Source organism: Musa acuminata, chromosome BXJ1-5 (genome assembly GCF_036884655.1).
Source record: "Musa acuminata AAA Group cultivar baxijiao chromosome BXJ1-5, Cavendish_Baxijiao_AAA, whole genome shotgun sequence".
Lineage (NCBI taxonomy): Eukaryota > Viridiplantae > Streptophyta > Magnoliopsida > Zingiberales > Musaceae > Musa > Musa acuminata.
The window spans coordinates 47,822,610-47,843,713 of NC_088331.1; the positions used below are offsets into that span (position 1 = coordinate 47,822,610).

The following is a 21,104-nucleotide window of genomic DNA, read 5'->3' on the forward strand; positions in this document are numbered from 1 at the left end:
TGAAATTGTGAAATAGGAATGAATGTTTAGGGTCTTCATTTTCCATCGCTCTCTCTCTCTTTCTCTCTTTCTCTCTCTCTCTCTCTCTCTCTCTCTCTCTACCTATCTATCTATCTATCCATCTGTCTGTCTATGGATGTGGGTGTGTTGTGCTTGTCTTCCCTCCATGGAGGGTGCTGCAACTCCAAGAGCTAGATGATCACCATTCCGAGGAACATTACGTTGGAAAGGGTGGGTTCTACGACTTGTAGATTTATAATCTCGCTTAAAGTGGCAATGTTTCCAAGTGAAGCCTTTTTTCTGCACTTTGGTATGATTCCATTCAGATTAAAGCCTTGAGTTCTCATCTTTTAAGAGATAGATGGGAAGAACAACTTTTGACCAGCATGTATCGATGTGTATAGATGCGTTGGCATGTTCGTGTGAGACGTACGTGTACTCTCCGATGTACGTATGATCATACATCTTGTTTGTAGGTTTTGACACCTCCGTTGCTCCATGCAGAGATAAAAAAGGGTTTTAACTACAGTGGATTCTGGCCATTTGATTTCTCGAGTATGTCAGTTTGATCATATTATGTTCCGCTCACTCGGAAAAATATGAATGTTATTTTTAATCTCCGTAATATCTCGAGAATGTCAGTGCATTATTGTCCTCCTGTTATCACTTGATCAAGCTTATTATTATTATTACTATTTTGGCATCAGATTTTGCAGGGTAAGTTCCTTTTAAGTTCATGTAGTGACTGTAATGCACTGTCTTTAATCTTACAGCATTATGGGGTCCTACTTATCCCCAAAGGAGGAATCTATGTGCATGTGCATTCATGGATCCATTAACATCCACACACACACGCAAATAGGAGACAGAGGGACATATACTTTTATCTGCGCAGCGTCTTGTTGGATTTGATTTGAGCTCATCATCCAATCAGAGGAGTAACTTCTTATCCTCTCTCTCTCTCTCTCTCTCTCTGTCGTTCTTCTGAACTCTTCTCTGTATTGGGCGGCGTCGCACGTATTTATGGACGTAGGAATATTGTGATATGGAAGAACAAAGCAAAAGAGGCCAAGAAGTCACAAAAATCCATGCATGCCACCAAGAATTCGTTAGCGAATCATAAGACGGGGAAGGCCGGTGGTAGGAGAGCACGCAGTCATGCAGTGAAACGACGAAGAGCGAGAAGGAAGGAAAGAAGGGAAGAGGAAAACGAGGAGAGGAAAGCTGTGAGGGTGAAATGGCCAAAAGCTCCATGGCCTATTTGTTTAAGGGGTCCATGCCTCAGGGAATCTGGCTTCTCGTCGCTTTCCCAGAGACCAAGGCCGTCCCCTCCTTCTTAGCCCTTCAGAGAATAAAGGTAGTCTGAGTCCACGTACAAATAAAAGGAAAAGGCAAAAACAAGAGAGAGAGAGAGAGAGAGAGAGAGAGAGATAAGCCTCCCTTCCCTGCGTTTTGGTTGTCAGTGAGGTGTGATAGTAGTAGAAGTGGAAACCAAGAGAGGGTGTGTGTGTGGGAGAGAAGAAAGCAAAAGCAAAAGAAAGGAAGCAATGGGTGTACGGGAATTGCAATCCAAAGTAGAAGTGTGCATTGTGTGGGAGCTCGGAATTCTATGGACGATAATACATGATAACAGTGCCGATGGCGCTGTTGTGAGAGTGCATACATGAAGCGTTCTTCTGTTTCGGGAAGCAGAAGAGAGGGGGCAGCCTTAGCTTTATGAGCTGTCCCTCGCCTCCTCGGTGAAACAGCAGATGAGGAGGAGAGGGAGGATTAAAGAAGGGAGGTGGTGTGGTGTGGTGGTGGAAGGCGAAGAGGCCACCACCATCAGATTCCTCGCTTTGCCTCTCACATGACCTCAGTCATGCTCTGAAATAATTATATATATATATATACATACATATATGCACGTATCATCTCCTGCCACCACATAGATTACAGTTTAGAACATGCTAAGTATAATATTATGATCGACGAGGAAGATCTTCTCTGTTTTTTTCTTTCCTGAGAACTGAATGGTACGGCGAGATGGAAGAGAAACGAGCACAACACAGGCAGCAGAGATCCAAGCCTGCTACTGTTTTCCTGCCCCTCTCTTTTGTTCCTTTGGATTGCCATGCAAATCCACCTCAAGTGCACGCATCCCACCATAAGGATGCAGTTAATTCCTTTCATTCCGTACCATCCATTTTATGGTGAATGCACATTAGCATTCATCGCCCCTCTCTTACGCAAACTATTCACCCCATTCGAGATTCGGTAAAGGATAGATGTTAAGAAAATATTTCGCTCATACGTAAGAATATTCTCTCCGACTAAATCGACTGTCTTTACTAGAAATGAATGATCACCTTTGATCTCGGTCTTCTTATGGGTTGACTATGGAATAAGCGTTTGAGAGCGAGCGAGCGAGCGCTCGAGTTTTCTTTTTGGTCACATAAGACTTGTTATATCAAATCATCATCGACATCTGCCCCATTACCAGTGAATCTTGTGAGCTTCTGAGGTCTTCCTCCGACCTTAGGCATCTGCCGTGTTGTTCAGATACCTACCAGAGACGTCGCCGAGGATCATGGACGACAACCTCTGCAACTCGTGCCCATCCTCACCCTCCTTGTTCATGCATCATGGATGGATCCCAGCTTGCAGCTTTCCATTCGAAGGATGGCACGAAAGGTACAACAAGTTTTAACTCGAAATTTAGACTGACGGACAACATTTTAAGAGATTACGACAACGAGCTTAATCCCTGAAAAAGTGGTGCCAGAAGAATCATCATTCGACATGAACTCAGCTTTCCGGTGGATTACATTAAGGCGTGGGTTGTGAATTCTGATCTGAAATCCGAACGAGGATATCTTTTGGTTTTTGGATGCAGAGAGGCTAACTCTCCAGCTTTACCTGTGCCCCTCCTCAACACAGACCCACAATATTCTAATTACTACCCTGTGGTGCCCGGTATTCCGATAAGAAGAACATGATCGGTGATAGTGCTAATTCGTGACGATGTAAGGCGGATTCATCGACAGGCAAATGCCGATGGATGATGGTCAACAGCTCAGTCTCCCACTAATGATTTGCTATGTGACGTAGAAAAGAGCACACAAAATTTTGACTTAAAACATGCTTCCGGTCAAGAGTCCAAACTGGGTTACACTGCCGGTTGACTTCCTGCGTCGTAGCGATCGAGAAACCGATCCGCCTCTCTCTATTCGGCTTAAACTCCGAATCATGTTTGTCTCTGAGTACAGTCGAATGCAGAAAACACACGTATCGGCTACCGAAAGAATGCGAAATAAGTTTGGGCTGCACATACAATCCAATCCTGGAAAGGCTCTGCTGTCATTGTTGATTTGATAGTGGAATCTTGGAACGCTGGCGTTGCTCGGAAGGAGCCTTCACGGCAGGGATATCTGGACAGGGCGTGAGGGCCTGTGGGGTTGATGGGATGAGTGAGCTTTTCCTTTGTTTACTGAAGTGATGGATGGATGGTTGTCTTTATTTGCATCATCCTCCACCGGTCTACAGGGACAAATATTTGTATAGGGCCGGTCACAGATGTATCCCATATTGGCTGTGGCAATAAAAATTCTCATGTCTGATGCGGTTCATGTGATTCATTTATATGACATCCTTGAAGCTCGATCAGATTATTGTAGCTCGAGAAACGGACACCCAACGAGTACATAATGCAAATGACCACCAAACAAGAGTCATAATCACTACTGAGTCAAAAACACAGGGAGTAGTAGACGAGCAACAGTATAGCATGCATACTACTTGTCATTCAACACTGCCGTTCGTTACCAATTCCTTCTGCATCCAAAAAGAAAAGTGAAAGTCTGCTGCAATTATTCTCTTCGGAGGCAAAAACCAAAAAAAGATCTCAGCCTTATCCACATTATCTATCATGTTTCGACATCCAATCATAGAGACAGTTCACCACAGATTGATTGGCATGATGGCATGTTTCATAAACATTCACGGTGGCATTATTAGCCAGAGACAGGATCACAACTCTAGAATAATAAATTACTCAAACCGTGATCACTAATTTTATTAAAAAACTTCAAATTGGCATTCTTATGTTGTAGTTTGGGGAGTCAGAGATCAGGCTTACATATATTCCTCCATAAAAACCGAGGATGATATATCACAGCCATGTCACACGGCACAAGCCTTCTTTCGAGCTTGTGACCCCAGTCCCCGAACATCTGTCGGGGTCGAGGCTATGGAATCTAGCTCCGCAACTCGAACAAAAGAACAAATCGTCTACAAATCAGCAAGCAGTAACATAGAGGTCCAACAAATTGGTCAAGAGTAAGCTACTGTGTCTATCAAACAATTCACACGCGCCGGAGGCTTTTACTGATCTGCCGGTGCCTGTGCTCGAGCCTGAGCCTGAGCCTGAGCCTGAGCCTGAGCCTTTGCCTGAACTTGATCTTGAGCCTCGTGTTGCTGTTCTAGGAATTTGTGCATGCACCCAAGCAACTGCACCGCCTTTCTCTTGCCTCGATCGGTGCCACTCTCTGTCATTTCGTACAATGGCCCTATCACACCTTGCACCTGTGCCGCAGCCAGATGCTGCTCCTCACTATTACAAAGGTGCACCAAGATGGTTGCTGCATTTTCCTTGTTCGAAGGAGAGCCACTTCGGATCATCTCCACCAGCAGAGGCAGTGCCTCAGCAGCTCCGATTGCTACCTTGCCCTGGGGATGACTCGAAAGGATTGCCAAAATAGCAAGGGCCTCATCGACCATATCTCCTTGTGGATGCATCAAAAGCCCCATTAGAGTTGGCATCACCCCAGCCTTCAGAACCTTCCCTCTGTTACCCGGAAATATGCACAGGTTGAATAGTGCTGCTGCTGCATCCCTCTTGCCCCGTTGGCTGCCCTCATTGAGCAGCAAAACAAGAGGTTCAATTGCACCAGCCTCACCAATAATAACCTTGTTCGCATCGACAACAGAAAGGCTGAAGAGTGTGGCTGCAGCATTCTCACGTGCTTCCATGCTACCCCTCTTCAGCACGTGGAGTATCCCAACCACAGCCCTGGCAGCAATTATTTTGTCCTTGTTGTGCTCATTGATGGAGAGATTGTAAAGAGCAGTGACGGCATGCTCCTGGGTTTGTGAATCAACCGCAGACAGTAAGTCCACAAGGAGAGGAATAGCGCCAGCCTCTGCTATGCAAACTCTGTTGTCACCACTACACTTGGCTAGAAGGCGAATTTCAGCAGCGGCAGTTCTTTGGTCATCAGAGCTCTCGGAAGATAGCTTGAGAATGAGATCAACAACTCTGGCATGCTCTTTAGCAGAACAGAATGAATTGTCAGGACCATGATGGGCGGGGTACTTGAGTAGTTCCATGTCATTTTCCTCACACCATTGGATTATGAGGCCGCGAATCACATGGTTTGGAGTTAATGATGTGCTGGATAACTTCTGTTGTGTCTTTGGGCATGTAACGTGTCCTGCCTTCAGCCACTTCTCGATAAACACACGTTCATAAGTCTGCAAATAGCAACATAAATAAGCCAACAATCTTTTAAGGCATGTGAAAGATGAGATGTAACAAAGGCAAAATTAAGAATGTTATATAAACCTGTCCAGTAGACACAATAACTGGATCTCTCATCAACTCCAACGAAATAGGACATCGGAAATCATCAGGAACGACTGGAGCTTTAGCCATTTCATCACAAGTAAAAACCTTGGCACTTGCTGGAATGCAAATATCAGGGTTCTGAGTCTGCATATAATCCTCGATCTTCTTGAGAACCACAGACATCTTTTTAATAGCCTCTCCAAGATCTCTGTCATCATCGCCCAACAACTCATTCAAGGCAAGTGATTCTTGTTTGAGGTCAGCTATGGTCGTCAACTGTAGCATCTCTGCCAATCTCCTTAGTAAGACAGGATCAACCTTGGCATGGATGCTCATACCATAAACAGATGAAAGATCGTTAAAAAGCTCAGCATCAGAAGTGTCCAACCGTTCTTTGGCTCTTTTGAACTGAGTACGCACAAGCTCAACCTGGAGAGCATGATAGACTAAGCAAACATCGTATAGGGAAAACTAATGAAAGATCCCTGTTGCTCAATAAGTAAAACAAAAAACAAAAGAAAAGCATGAGGGGAAATATGATCCAGCCCATGAAACAAGTCCTTGTTTATCATAATACTGAGGGAAAGTATGTCCAGGTCGATTGTTCTACCTGTTCTCGAACTTCATCTGATATATCAAGCTCACCAAAAGAAATTTCACCCAAAGTTTGTTCTAGTTGAGCTGTAACTTCTTGGAACCTTCTCATCATCCTATCTCTATCCAAAACCTGCAAATACGGAGACAGAGATTGTATGATATTGTGGCACAGAAGAATTTGATATAATAAGTACATGGAAAATAACTGTGGATAGGAAGTAATGATTCGAAAAATTGCCTCTATCTCCACTTCCTAACACAACTGAGTATTTTAACCAAAATTTACACTTTGACGTTGATATAATGAGAAGGTAGGGCAGCTATATACGCTGAAATATTTAACCAAACATTGCCTAATAAATAATCTTGGCATTCTAATCAACTCAAGTGTGCCAGAGCTTTTTTTTCTCTTGAACCGGTAAACTCCATGAAAGCACCTTCAACTTCTAGTGAACTCGATCCACTCCTAAGTTGCACCATTGAATATCTAAAAAAATTGGAATAAATACCAAAAACAGAAACAAAAAAGCGGTATACCGTAATTGTAAAGTACAATAAGTTTCATCACTCAGCTCACTTTGAGAATGTTTATTGATCTAAGACACTCGTCAGATTGCTCTAAAACATAATTGATTCTCTTATATTCTCATATTTCCCATTTCTCCATTTGTTAAGTTCAGACCAAAAGAAAATGCAGCTAGAATTTTAATGTGCTTACACCTCCAAGAAGAAACAATCACCATAGAGAGACAACCCCCCTTACCAAAAGTACACACCACCCACACAATTATACAGACAACCACATATATTCTCACCAAATATATAATTGATCTCAAGAATAAACACATTATTTACAATTAGTTATTTTAACATCTTATGAATATTAAATTGCTAGATCAATAACTAAATGCATCAGATTGAATATGCCTTTGATACTCAGTCTGTTATCATACATTTATGTTTTCACCTTGAGGTATAATCTGCAGTTTCAAATGACTCATGAGTGTGAATTGATATTGCATATTTTGCAGCAAGTCAATAGTACATTACTTTCTTATAAACTGTTATTTAATCTTAAAACACAAAAGAGTCCATAATGCCCTGGTGCTATTAGTTGTACAGCACAGACTTTTTTTAGTCTTTCAAACAATGAATATTACCTAAAAAGATTTTACTAGAAATTTTGTTGTTGTTATAAAACCATGTATATAATCAATCCATAGACAAGCAAAACAATTACCAAAAAAAATCATCAAGATTACAAAATAATATCATTCAGCTAACAGAAGACAATCTTCATATCTTGAATTACATGATAAGATGTCATGTAGTTTCACGAACAGCTTATCTGCATGCTCAATCTTAAATTTCATGTGAAATTTTGTTATAAATATTTATAAGAATATAGTAAAATTTTAAAACAACTGGTTATAAAAACACAGAAAAAGAAAATTCAGGGACCAAAACAAACCAACCAAACATGACATGCAAACATATCCAGCTATAAGATTCCTTAAATGTGCAAGTCAAATGGTCGTCACACATAGCACTAAGTGCAGCTGCAAAGATAACAGAAAGTCAACTCAATCAGAATAGCCTTTTTTCCCCATGCAAACATCAGGCCTATAACTCCAAAATTCTTAGAGCCCACTTCTTCCTGAATCGACCATAACATTGCTGTCAAACTGTTGTATTTTGCTTTAAATGATACTGAACTAATTGATTACTGAAAGACTGACATATCCTGTTTTCACAGCAGGAACAATATCAAAGAATCTAAAAGGACAACAGTGAAGAACCTGAAGACAAGCATGCATAGGGACAGATAATTATGAGATCTGGCCATACAGATTAGATCATGATGTTTCACCTGATCGGACTAACCATGGACCGTTAATCCGTATATTCCATGACAAAAACGGGAATTTTTGCATAGGATACTATGAAATAGATTTGATTTACATTTCATAGCCAAAGTCACCCTCGATTATGTCCAGTAATTATTTTAACAGAAAACGGATCTACGGCTGCAATGATTGAACATAACACTAACAGCCATTGGCAAGTAGAGACTCCCTTTAGACTAGTACCCCAAATACCACTATTTTATAAACACTGCTAAACGCGTGTACCCTAAAGATCAAGGAACGCCCTAACGCTCCGAAATTACATTCATCCATAAAGACCATATCAACTACATTGTAGATCTCCCCTGTTGCAGCGGAAAAGGAGACAGAAAAAAGAGAAAGAAACCATATTGTAACTATGGAGAATTAATTCAAAATATTTAGCGTTACCCCAGATTACCAATACCGGGTTTGCAGCAGATACTAAAAACAATAGCTACTATCTAACTAAGATCGCTGCTCCGCATACCAGAGAGATCTTGCTCCCCCTGCTACCAAATCGGAGAAGCTCCTTGGCCAAGCCGATCGCCTGTCCGAGCGACGCCAGCGTTGTCACCGCCTTCTCGGAAATCGGCTTCTTGCTCTCCCTCAGCTCCTCGAACATGGGGGCCAGCAGCCTGACCCGGCGCGAGAGGTTGCAAAATTGCTTCTTGTACGCGTTCCGGTGGTAGGAGATGGCGGCGATCTCCTCCACCGCCCTCAACAGGCTCTCCACCACCGCGGCCGCACCCTTCACTTCCTCTTCCATCCCTACCAGAACAACTCAAATCAACCTACAAATCGGCCCTCGCTGCAGCAATCCGCAAACGGAGAGCTCAATCGACGGGTCCGTCGATTATAACGTACAAATATTTACTCCGCATTCGGAATCGATTGCCGCCGCTACTAGCATCAGGGTTTCCGTGTTGGAAGAGGAATCGGACGAGGGAGAGTGAGACCAGACGGCAGCTGTAGCCACCAGTCTTTTCTGGCAAGGCTTTTAATCGGACTTCAACTCGATTCCGAGACCTACCTTTTCTAATCTTGGCGCGGCTTGGAGCCGTCAGCCGTTTCGTGTCTCCCCGAGATAGCCGCTTTGGTGGAACTACCTTGGTGAGCACCGTCTCAGCTACCCTGATTCGCCTACACGGTGGTTCCCACTGGAGCCCATATCGTCTTCACCAACCAGAAGGCAGGTATGAGAAGAGTAAGTTGAGAAAGAAGAAATAAATTAGTAATATCCTTTTCTACTTGTATCTGCATTTGGTATTGATTCAGAGAAGACTTGTTGATTGAATTTGAAATTAGTATTATATATATTAAAATATCGATTTCTCGACTGAATATAACAATTTAAGTACTTGATTATTAATTAGATTTGATTATGATAATATGACAATTGTGGTTTAGTTAATGGGATTTTTGTTATCGGGTGAAGGATCCTAGTCAACCTGATCTAAATCCAATAAGCAGATTTATGGAATCCAAACAAACCGGAGAAGGTGTTGACATTGCCGTCTTTTACGATCTTAATTATGAAAATTCAGATAAACAAAATGAACTATCATGGCCGGGTTAAGATCTTTGTGCCAGAAAAAAAAGGTAAGAGTGGGAATCCAGTGAGGAGATGAACTGAGTACAGATCATTGCACAGCTGGAGTGGAGAAAGCCCAGACCTGCATCCGTCCCATAAAACATGCTTCGACCAATCGTTGACTCACGATCACGGTCGGCTCAGGTTGGGCCGGCGTGGAGTTTTTGAGCCGCGGCCCCCGCCCGCTCATGGGGTGACGTGTTCGTGACGGCTTGGACTTGGGCGGCCCCCGCTCGCCGCGGTCCGATGAGGGCGCCCTTTTGATGGCGACTCACTCGTCTTCGTACAGCAGTCGATTCTGATATCATGTCACAGATCAGGATGAAAGGGTAAGATGCGACTGATCTACGGCCGTGAACGGCTGAGATTCATTTCATTTGGGTTTCGAAAATCCAGCGTAAATTTGAGTTTGTATGCTGTAATTCTGCATCTGTGTTATTTTATTGAATTGTAGGTATACCACCCACCCCCATCTTCTTCCTTCCATCCCTTGTGGATAAGCCAAGGCAGCACAGAATTCTTCGAGAGACCGAAGAACGAAGACAGCCAGCTGAGAGGTCAAAGAGCGGAAGACTGCAAAATCTTTTGTCGTTAATAAAAAATAAAAGGACGAGAGGAGAGTTTACGGAGGGAGGTGTCGAGGCAGATGGAGAGTTACGTGGGAGATGAAGAATGCATGCAGGTTTGGTGGGACCGAGGTCCTCCCTATACTTCAAGGCCGTCTGATCGTGAGACGGGGACGGTGGATTGCCTTGTTTGGGCTCCATAAATGGGACACGTCGGCATCGATCGACTCCGAAGACGTCGTCTTGTTTGCCGATCTCTGTGTTTTCTGTCTTGTTGGCGAAGCAGAAGAGACGGAGAAAAAGGTCTTGCCGTGGAGGAAACTGCGGACGCGGGTCTGGCTGCAAGTGCGGCAGCGGCTGTGGAGAGGGTAATGAAACAACAGTAGTAATAGTCTCTCTCAATTTGTTTCCATATGCTGGTGCTGTAAAATGAATCTCTCGTGTTTGACTGTTTTCTCAGCGCAATATTGTTTAGATATTCTGTTTGTTATTTGTATTGCTCCCCTCTTGATGTTTCTGTGGATTATAAATGACAGATGCAAGATGTATCCTGAGTTGACCGAAAGAGAGACCACCATTCAAACCATGGTCGGGCGGGTGGTTGTACCTCGGAAGGGGTCTGTTCCTAACACTTAAAAACATTATTTCTCTTTGGCACTTAATAACTGAGGCAATCGTTTGACGCAGGACGCCACGTCTCAGATGTATTACGTTTCTTGGTTTAATCTGCAGACGACCGGAGGAGTTTGAGATGGCTGCAGGGTGTCAGAATGGGGGCTGCAAGTGTGGATCAAACTGCACCTACGGTCCCTGCAACTGCAAACGAGACACGGCAAGAGTTCGAAGAGGGAGACACAGAGCTTTCCTCCTGTCCTTTGTGTTGTCGCCGTGACTCTCTGGCCTTTGTAGCCTGTGTCTGGCTTTGTGCTAGAAATGAAAAGGCCATGGCTTACTGTCCTAAGCCTCTCGCACATTATCCATTCCCATGGCTGATGGTTATCTGGATGAATTTTATATATAACCATTAACTTGATTACATGAAATGGTATCAACCATTAACTTGATTACCGTGGGAATGGGGAAGGCCGTGTGTGGCCTCGCCAGCCACGCCAGCATACTCGAGGCTTCGTCATCCCCACCCACAGAAGTATTATCCAATGGGGTCTTCTCTGCCTCTTAATTTATTGGCCATCACGGCTCCGGAGAACCCGAAAGCGCGAATCTCCACGCGCGGGCTCAGTGGGTCCCATCCGCGGTGGCGTCTTCCACGTTTCGCGGATCGATTACCACGAAAACTCTATCCGCTGTTTTAGGAGGAACAACAAATTATAGCTCATCTCTGCTTGCTGATTCCTGCGGGCCACGCCTTAATCCGACGGCCGAGATCGATCGTGGGTGGACAAGGGCATGTTCGTGATTCGGGCGAGTCGCCAGATATAAAGGAGCTCTCGCCCTCCATTCGATCAGACCAAACAAGTGATCTTTTGGGCTTGAGCAGTAGCACCTCTCGTCGCAGATATGGCCAGAAAGTTTTTCGTCGGGGGGAACTGGAAATGCGTAATCCTCTCATTTGCTTCATGCTTTCGTGCTTTCTTTTTCTTCTGTTAGATCGGAATCGGTCCTTTGCCCTTTCTCTTCCTTCTGCACATCTCGGTAGTCTCGCTTCGCTGGTGAAATTTGCAAGCTTGGCTAGTTTTTTTTTTTTTTTTTTTTTTTTTTTCTCGAAGTCTGTCCGATTCGCTCGTCTTCGATCGAAACGCCAGCTTAAAGTTATCCGATCCCGTCGATCTGCATGATTTATGGCTGTTTTCTCACATTTTGTCGCGATTCATCTTAGTGCTATTTGTCTCCACCAAATTTAACTAAATTGATCCCGCTGATCTGCGAACCTTTTCTTCTTTTCGTTGTAGACTCTGAACCGTTTACTCCTTTTTGATTTGTTGGTCTACCGGATTACCCCCTTGCGAATTCTGATGCTTAACGTGCCTTTTCCTGTTTGATCCGCGCGTGCAGAATGGTACCAGCGAGGAGGTTAAGAAAATCGTCAGTACCCTGAACGATGCCCAAGTTGCGTCGGCGGATGTCGTTGGTATGGTTTTGAACTCTACGATTTTGATCATGTTTAGGGACTTTATTTGGGAGTTAGGTTCTCATGGATGAGTTGACTATTTTGACTTTACTGACAAAGAGAATCTTACAAGCTTGTTCTTTAGATCTATTCAAAAGGGTTTCTTTTCTTTCAACATTTGATCTGACTGATTCATGAGCTCGGGTGTTCCATGTAGAAGTTATTACGTGTTTTTTGTATGGTGGCACTTCTGAGGTTACTACTGCGTTCCGAGTTCCTTTTAATTGTCATCTTATTCACAAACCTCGTTTTTGACAAGACTAAATTCTTGAAGCTGAAATAGCTTTGTAAAGTTTGTATATTTTCGTAAAATATGGTCTTAAAGTTTTTTATGATTTAATAACAATCAATTGTTTTTGTGTAACGTCTTGAAATTTTGGAACTGTATCTAAACATTAAAACCTTAAATTATGTGTATTTGTTAAGTTGCTTTTCCAGTTACTCTTATGTTCATGTGTTTTGGCAAAAGCCCTCTTGTTAATATAGCAGAGAACGTCATGTTGTCTTGTACGTAACTGTTAAATAAGCTAGTTGTTGATATACAACCACTATAGTCCCATAATACTTGTATTAATATACAAGTATTATAAATATACTTGTATTAATATCTGCGCAGATATCTTGGACATAACTGCTAAATAAGCTAGTTGTTGATGTACAACCATTATAAACCCATAATACTTGTATATTACTATCTCTGCAGATGTTGTGGTTAGCCCACCATTTGTTTTTCTGCCTCTTGTGAAAAGTTTGTTACGCCCTGATTTTCACGTCGCAGCACAAAATTGTTGGGTAAAGAAAGGAGGTGCTTACACTGGTGAGATTAGGTATGAATACTATTCTGTGATGAATTCATATTTGTCCTTGCTCCCTGAAGAAGAAGAATTGGTGTTTCTTATTTGTAATTTATCATTGACCATATCGGAATACCTGCTAGACCTGATGAAAATTAACTCAATATATTTTCAACTTTAACACCATTTATTTGAATTACAATGCGTTTATCATAAAAAAACTTTTCCTTTTAATAAGCCATAAAAAAATCACCACCCGCTGGTAAGCAATATGTTGCAGTTTATAACTTCATTTATACTGTGACATAGAATAATTCATACTCCAATAAACAAGGTTTCTACTCCTTGGAGGACATGCTACAAGCTCGGGGAATAAAAGGCTAATCTTTGTACAAATCTATGACCATGTGTAAGGTAGTGCTTTTACTGTGTAAAGGAAATTCTGCATATCTACCAAAGAGGACCTTCATTCTTTTAGGGTCCATTCAGCTTATGTGCTGATGTCTCCTCTCCTTCCTATTTCTGTTTATTCATTTTGTAGTACTTCTTTAGGTTATTATCTTTCCTTATTGACATTGATGGAAATGTTAATTGTTTGAATGGTCATTTCATTTCCTATCTGAAACTACAGGTCATAACAATTGTTGTAAAATAAAACTTGAATTATTCTAATTAATTAAAGTTTTCCTTGTGCAGTGCTGAGATGCTTCTCAATCTTGACATTCCTTGGGTCATTCTTGGACACTCTGAACGAAGGCTTTTGTTGGGTGAATCAAATGAGGTAAGTTGCATGTAGGCTAAAACGTTATATGCCAATCATAAATGTGCTGTATTGAGGATTAGCCAATTATCTGCTACAGTGCCATTTGCCTTATGGATCTCGTAACTCTTATGTGGTTCTTCTGCAGTAGACATCGGTTGACCTCTATATGAGTATTTATTTGCATATATCTCACTGTATGATGATATCTGTAAACTGCTGAATTAAGCTTTATGGAAATTCTTAATCAAATTAAGAAACTTATGAGAGCCTGTTTTGCTTTATGCCTTGACGATGATGGCCTATGACAGGAATAAATGGAAGTTGCAGTTGTTCATGCGACAAAGAAATTTATCTTTAATTAGGTTCTGGTGTAAATTCTTTTGGTAGAGTACTTCTAATGATATGAATGTTCACAGTTTATGGTGAAAATCATAGTATACTCTTTCTACTAGTAGGAAATTAAGTTTTTAGCTCTTTTTCTTTTAACTAGAGTATTCCTAAAGACATTCGTTCACAGTTTATGGTGAAAATCATACTATACTCTTTCTACTAGTAGGAAATTAAGTTTTGAGCTCTTTTGCTTTTAAATATCTTGTCATTACTTCCACTGAAATCAAGGAGTTTTGCTGAAGTTATCGTCAGAATTTTCTAGATCCACAGTATGTTCTTATTTCACATTTATTGTTTTCTGTGGGCAGTTTGTTGGAGATAAAGTTGCATATGCACTCTCTAAAGGTTTAAAGGTGATTGCTTGTGTTGGTGAGACACTTGAACAGCGTGAGTCAGGAGCCACCGTGGAGGTAGTTGCTGCACAGACAAAGGCTATTGCAGGTGCTCTACGCGTCTTAGACATTTGTCATTTGACTTCCGTTCTCGGTTTATAGCATGTGTCCAGTGTAAGATAAGCATTGTCGTATATACATCAACCCTATTGGCATGGGTAGTGCAAACTATACCATGTTTCAGCTGTTTTCCAGTATGTTTTCAGTTTATTGTTAGGTTGTCATTCATTACATTGTGACTCATTGAGGAATGGTTTGTCAAACCTAGGCTAGGAACTTCGTGTCCTTCATTACATATTTAGTGGTGATCAGAGTCCAAATTTGATGCATGTAACCAAGAAGTGCATGAGCTAATCTTTTGTTAGCAGTGGCTATGTGTTAACTCTTTGATTATTTTAAAGTTTATGGGACTTAACTTTGGATGAAAAAGGAAAGTTCTATCTGAGTGAGTTGCACAAGAGCAATAGAGGCGCTGGCAGTATATTTTGTAGAAGGAAAATAAATTCCGTATGATTCAAATTGTTGTTCCTCATCTTGGAATGATTTTATCAATCTTGAATGTGATATGAGACAAAAGCTTTTGAATGTGATATGAGACACAAAAGCTTTTGCTACATTTATATGGCTGACGAGTCACAAATCTGTTATTTTCCAAGTGTCCATTGACCCAAAATAATAAGTGTAGTTATGGGTAACATCTCTCGAGTGGAAGAAATGTAGTGAAAAATATATGATAATATTATATCTCAAGTACAAAACGAACATGTTCCTGTCCTGTATAGCTACATCAACTTATTTGGCATTACATATTGGAGATCAGAGCTGTTGCCTGTTGGTCGAATTGAATAAAGCACCCCCTGGAAGAAGAATCTTGAAATAACCTTATATAAGTGGGAAAAAAAAAAAGGATAGCTTCCATTCTGAGGCAAAATATGTTCTTTTACATGGTAGCTTTAACCACTTTGGTAGAACCAAGCATCTGGACCAAATGTTACGTTATCTTTACCCTGTCTTATTGAATTGTATCTCTTACAGAGCGGATATCAGACTGGACCAATGTAGTACTTGCTTATGAGCCAGTTTGGGCAATTGGAACCGGAAAGGTTGCTACACCAGCTCAGGCTCAGGAGGTAAGCTCTGTGGACATGATTCTATCTCACCAGTTCAAGTTCTGTGGATATCATTTTATAATATTTATGTATATGTCTTGGAGAAAAAGTGAACCAGAACACGCCAGCATATAAATTTATTTGGTTACTATGACAATAGCATCTTTATCTCAGAAACCACATAGATGCTTGATGTGCCAGATCAACATTGCCAACAGATTAGAAAGTTCACATTCATCAATCAAATTTGTCTTGTCCAGTATATGACCAAATTAGTTTGACGTGCTTTATCTACGATTGTTAAAAGACTTTGTATTTGAGTGCCATACTGATGCACTGCAGTTTTGTTTCCAAGTGATTCTGTGATAAACCAAGCCTTTCTCTTTGTTAGTTTATGGTTTTATTTTATACGTCTAACACATATCAATCTAAGAATGCTCAAAGTCTCAGGTCATTGTTTTTAGGATATTAGCGAGCCATCTAATTTGGCAGTAATATAAGATATGAGGTAACAAAAACTGTGCTGAAGTATTTAATTATTTATTCACAAACATGTACCTTGTGTGGTTCGGTCATGAAATCAATGGCAGATTCTTGTAAAAGGAAATATGCTGATGTTCTTTATATTTAGCAACGTATGGTCACCACATCTGTTTGAATTTCATAGAGGTGCATTGTTCTTTTTCTAGAGTATGTAACATCAAACTTCGTTCATGTGCATACGTGATGCAACTTAAAATTGTTTCAATATTATAACACTATGGATTTGTATTGGCCATGCTGCCTTATGCCTGTTAGCACCGATCATGTTTGGTTCCTCTTACACGGATTCATGGTTGTGCCAACACAGCACTAGGATTCATAGTGCTTAAGCCATTCAGCATGTTTCCCATGCCAAGCTAAGTCACCTGCATGAGGACATGCCGTGCTACTGACTTTTACTGTGGCATTTGATTTCTTCTAGTGTTCCTTTCTAAAAGACTCTTTCTATTGCTTGCTCCATTGATTCTCAGGTCCACTATGAATTAAGGAAGTGGCTTCAAATAAATGTTAGTGTTGAAGTTGCAGAATCAACCAGGATCATATATGGTGGTATATATTCATTCCTCAACTTGAAGTTCCTTGTCTCTCTCTTGTTTCTTTAAGTTCCTGACAGGTTTACTTTTTCAGTTTGAGTTGTACTGATTTCAGTGATATGGGAGCAAATCTTTACAAGTTACTTCTCTTTGTATTTCCACTTTGGATGAAAGCCTTAGGGTGTATCAATTTATTTATGTTGCTTGTGAAATATGTGGTAATTCAAGAAATGAAATTCTTGCAGGCTCTGTAAATGGAGCTAACTGCAAAGAGCTTGCAGCACAGCCTGACGTTGATGGATTTCTCGTCGGTGGTGCTTCTTTGAAGGTCTGTATCCTTATTTTTCTCCTTAAGGTTCCCCTGTGAATTTTATCTCAACTTTAAAGCAATATATGGAGTTCAATACACGCAATTCCTATATTGCTGTGGAATTGATCGCTATTCGTGTGTCCTCCAAAATACTGCATAATTTTATAATGATTGTCACTCTCTGCAATCTCGAGAGTGATAGTTTGATTTTTCTTGGATAGCATTCTTTCTACTTCAACTTGCACAAGATTTTACCTGTTTTGGTGTGGCTCAACTAGTAAGTTGATCCACGACCATAATACGAACAGCATCCACTAGTTGATATAGGAATTCAGGGTTGTCACATTTTAGGATGAAATAGAAAGTTATTTGCTGTTTTGTTGCTTTGCTAGATGCATATTTTATCTCGGTAGCATGTGTCAGGTTGACATGACAATGAAGATATACCATTTGGAATTTGCTATTGTTGTTGAGGACCATTGACTATTCATTTGTTCTTTATTGCGGCGCTAAATATCATCTTCTTGCCCTTTCTGTTATTTTGCAGCCAGAATTTGTGGACATCATCAACTCTGCCACCGTCAAGTCTTCTGCTTGAGCAGTCTGGACTCTCTCTCTCTCTCTCTCTCTCTCTCTCTCTCTCTCTCTCTCTCTCTCTCTCTCGAGGCTTATGTATTATTGACCTCTGAATTTTGTGTTAAAAACACTCTTTGGCCTTCTAGAGTTTCTTGCTTAGAACTGGAGTGAAACAAACACTTGCAGGCATGAATAAGCCATAATCGAGGTTTTCTAACTATCACGATCAACAGTTTATCATCTGTTGTCAATGGTTCCATGATTACTTGCTTTAAGCAAACATGACAAGTAGGTTCCTTGTTCCCGATCAATCTATTATCTATTTTCTGTCGATCTAGCATGAGATTTAGTTGAGTGCTCATGTAATGCTTTGTTTAGATTTTTCTTTTAGACAAATAGTAAGTGGTAAAGACGAGATTTGAATTCAGGACCTTCCGATAAAATTATATCTAATTGTGCTGTGCTTCTGTCATTTATTACATTACGATGATTTATCAATTGTGCTTGTGCTTCTGTCTAAAATTATATCTAATTGTGCTTATGCATTATATGGTCAGACCGGGGAAGGAAATTGCCGGAAAGAATTCTAATGAAAGATACCGACAACCAGAGGATCCGAATTATCATTACTAGTTTTGGAGTTGGAAGGCCGTCAAATCCTCCCGGTGGTGGATGTGTTGAAGGGGGCCGTGCTTTCTGCGGCTGCTCATGAAATGGTTCTTCCACCTTCTTCCTCTCTATCTACGTTTGGAGCCGCCATGTGCAACTGTTTTGGGGAGCCACAGATTACGATGCGTAACTGTTGCGATACTGTACCTCTTCGATGATCTCCCTCCAGGTGCGATGACCAAGTCATCTTCTCCACCACCTCCTCATGTCATTCTCGGCCTATGTATATCTCACTCCTCCGCGAGGTCGTCTCTCACCAGTCATCTCTTCCCCTGGCCACGTTGAATCCTCCTCTGTGCCTATTTTCTGAGCCTTTTAATTTCCCATCTTAATTTGGCGTTGGGATTTGCGTCGAGTCTGTCGCTAGGGTTTCCCGCAGCGTGAGGGATGAAGATGGTGTGTATATTTGCGATCGGGACCTCTACATTTCAAGCAACAGTCACTGTTTGCTGATGCATCATCATCGAGATTCACCAACTCTCACCGGCGGCGAACTGCTCTTCGCCATCAGAGCTCGAATCGGTCGGAAGCCGGAGACCAGTCCTGGAATTCGAGAGATGTGAGAATCTTGATGATGCTGCATCGGCAAATGATGGCTAATTTAGATGCTCTTCGAGCAGATTGCAGCAGAGAGGAAAGAGACCCGCAGAGGTAGTTTCATCCTCAGGTGAAGCACAGACTCGTCGATGGTAGATTGATTCGTTGCATGGGAAGATGCATGCTGTAAGCACAAACTTCTTAGGTGTCTCTGACCGTTGACCGCGTCGGTGACGCGACGTCCTTTCGGAAGTGGTCACATACTTAGCTTCCTACTGCAAGAAGCTAAGGCTGCGAGACATCCTTCGTGCGTACTCGGTTCATCGACATGTCCCTGTCCCGAAAGCTGTAGCCGGACAGCCCGCGAGTGCCGTGTCTGCTCTCTGCTCTGCTCTGCTCTGCTCTCCTCTCCTCTCCTAGCATCAGCAACATCCTATTGTTCACTGTGCTTTCACCATCACATCCATCGTTCCTCATATATATACGTATATCATATGAGGATTTAATTGAATGCAGCTACCACAGGGCTGTTCATGGACATAGTAGCCACTGCATGCGGCAGCCAATTAATCTTTTGATTGGGTGGGTTCAAAGAAAGTGATGCCCGTGTCTCTCTACTTGTCTCGGGAACTACGTAAGTCCGATGGGCCACTCCGGCGACAGGAGGAGGAAAGGGAGGGAAGCTATTTAAGGCTCTTAAGTCGGTCGTTATCCTCTCCATTTTTGCTCCCTCACGTCCCATTGGTCTCCGCAACACGGCCGCCTTTTAATATAGTGACAGTGAGGAGGATTTCTAATTCAAGCAACGGACGAGTGAAGCGGAGCGGCGGGGCTCTCGAGGCAGGCTTCCTTCCCAGGTGGTCATGCCCGCTGCCCACCACCAACCCTCTGCTCTTCTTTCCCCTTCTCTTCATCCGCACTCATTCCCTTTCCTTCCCCCATATCACGCCGATCCTTTCCGCTTAAGCTTCTTCACGAAAGGCTTCGCTTGCTCCTTCGCTGTATCCTTAAGCTTCGACATGGACGAGAAGCGGAAGCTGTCTAAGGAGGAGAGCAGGAACAGCTGCAGCGGAAGCAGAAGAGTAGTGGCGGAGGGATCAGGGCCCTTCGCGAAAGAGTCGGCGAGCGCAAGGGAAGGGCAGAGGGGGAGGACGACGACGGCAAGGTCCTTCTCCAGCCGGTGCGCCAGCGTCGCCAAGGAGCAGAGGGCCAAGTTCTACATCGTGCGCCGCTGTGTCACCATGCTCATTTGCTGGCGAGACTACCCTTGATCGGAGGAAGAGACGTCTGTTTACGCTTCGGATCGCCAGTGCATACAGTATTAGATGTGTTCTTTTCTGTGTATACTTCTTGCCTTTTTCTCACAGTCCACGGAGTAGTTTTTGGGCCTCCTCTAGGCGATGCTCGGGAGGGGGAGATCCACTGGCGAGTGCTAGGGTTTACTGCTCCACTGCAGTTTCCAATGATCTGAGAGCTCAAGTTAGGAAAGAGAGAGAGAGAGAAGTGTGGTCCGCAGAGACTACTTTTTGGCGTCCGTCTGGGGAAGGAAGTTGTTTTGGGGTGCTCTGCTACTTCGCTGTGACTGTCACATCCACTTTCAGAAGCACTTCTGCTTGGTTTTTCCGATGTGATCGAATGCATCAGTATATTTTACAGATGAAGGAGAAAAAGAAGAGGCGTGAGTCGATCGAACCATATAATTCGTTTATTTCATGCATTCGATGGTTTTCCCTACAAATAAACGAGTAAGAAGTGGCGCTATGCCCACCCACTGGGGTGTGGGAGAAGGAATCGCACGACCTGAAGCAGGGCAGCCTCCATGGCAGGGACGGATGCAGGAGATGTCGGCCCCCTTCCTTTCTTCTCCAGACTGGCCATCTGCGGTTCTTCTTCTATGCCCGGGTCGAAAGACTCGTTCCAATCTCATCGCGACACATCCAGATAGACATTTCTGTCGAGAACAGATCTTGCATGCAGATTTGACGTCCCTCCATCGTCAGCAGAAGAAACAGGATGAGCAATAGGTTGAACCAACAAATCTTCATCTCTGCTGATATGATCTTTAGATCTATCCACTCACGTCTGATCCCGAAAGGACATTAAAAAAATAGT

General features: G+C 42.4%; 2 protein-coding genes across 2 annotated transcripts; one reads left to right on the top strand and one right to left on the bottom strand.

Annotated features, from left to right (window-relative positions):
* Positions 1-4,029: 4,029 nt before the first annotated feature.
* Positions 4,030-9,089, bottom strand: LOC135674821 (protein spotted leaf 11-like). The gene is made up of 4 exons (XM_065185023.1): positions 8,579-9,089; positions 6,216-6,332; positions 5,603-6,034; positions 4,030-5,511 (listed from the first exon to the last, which is right to left on the bottom strand). The coding sequence occupies exons 1-4, from the start codon at positions 8,855-8,857 to the stop codon at positions 4,363-4,365; spliced, it is 1,977 nt and encodes a 658-aa protein (XP_065041095.1). The 5' UTR covers positions 8,858-9,089; the 3' UTR covers positions 4,030-4,362.
* A 2,571-nt stretch (positions 9,090-11,660) lies between these two features.
* On the top strand, positions 11,661-18,009 carry LOC135674822 (triosephosphate isomerase, cytosolic-like). The gene is made up of 9 exons (XM_065185024.1): positions 11,661-11,805; positions 12,262-12,337; positions 13,080-13,203; positions 13,867-13,951; positions 14,632-14,764; positions 15,751-15,845; positions 16,838-16,916; positions 17,146-17,228; positions 17,758-18,009. The coding sequence occupies exons 1-9, from the start codon at positions 11,767-11,769 to the stop codon at positions 17,806-17,808; spliced, it is 765 nt and encodes a 254-aa protein (XP_065041096.1). The 5' UTR covers positions 11,661-11,766; the 3' UTR covers positions 17,809-18,009.
* Positions 18,010-21,104: the final 3,095 nt, after the last annotated feature.

Excerpts from the sequence above, each read along its gene's own strand:
- LOC135674821 (XM_065185023.1), bottom strand. The coding sequence starts at position 8,857 with ATGGAAGAGGAAGTGAAGGGTGCGGCCGCGGTGGTGGAGAGCCTGTTG. Across the intron at positions 6,333-8,578 it reads GGGGGAGCAAGATCTCTCTG|GTTTTGGATAGAGATAGGAT; the intron begins GTATGCGGAGCA and ends CCGTATTTGCAG. Across the intron at positions 6,035-6,215 it reads CAGATGAAGTTCGAGAACAG|GTTGAGCTTGTGCGTACTCA; the intron begins GTAGAACAATCG and ends CATGCTCTCCAG.
- LOC135674822 (XM_065185024.1), top strand. The coding sequence starts at position 11,767 with ATGGCCAGAAAGTTTTTCGTCGGGGGGAACTGGAAATGC. Across the intron at positions 11,806-12,261 it reads TCGGGGGGAACTGGAAATGC|AATGGTACCAGCGAGGAGGT; the intron begins GTAATCCTCTCA and ends CCGCGCGTGCAG. Across the intron at positions 15,846-16,837 it reads CACCAGCTCAGGCTCAGGAG|GTCCACTATGAATTAAGGAA; the intron begins GTAAGCTCTGTG and ends ATTGATTCTCAG.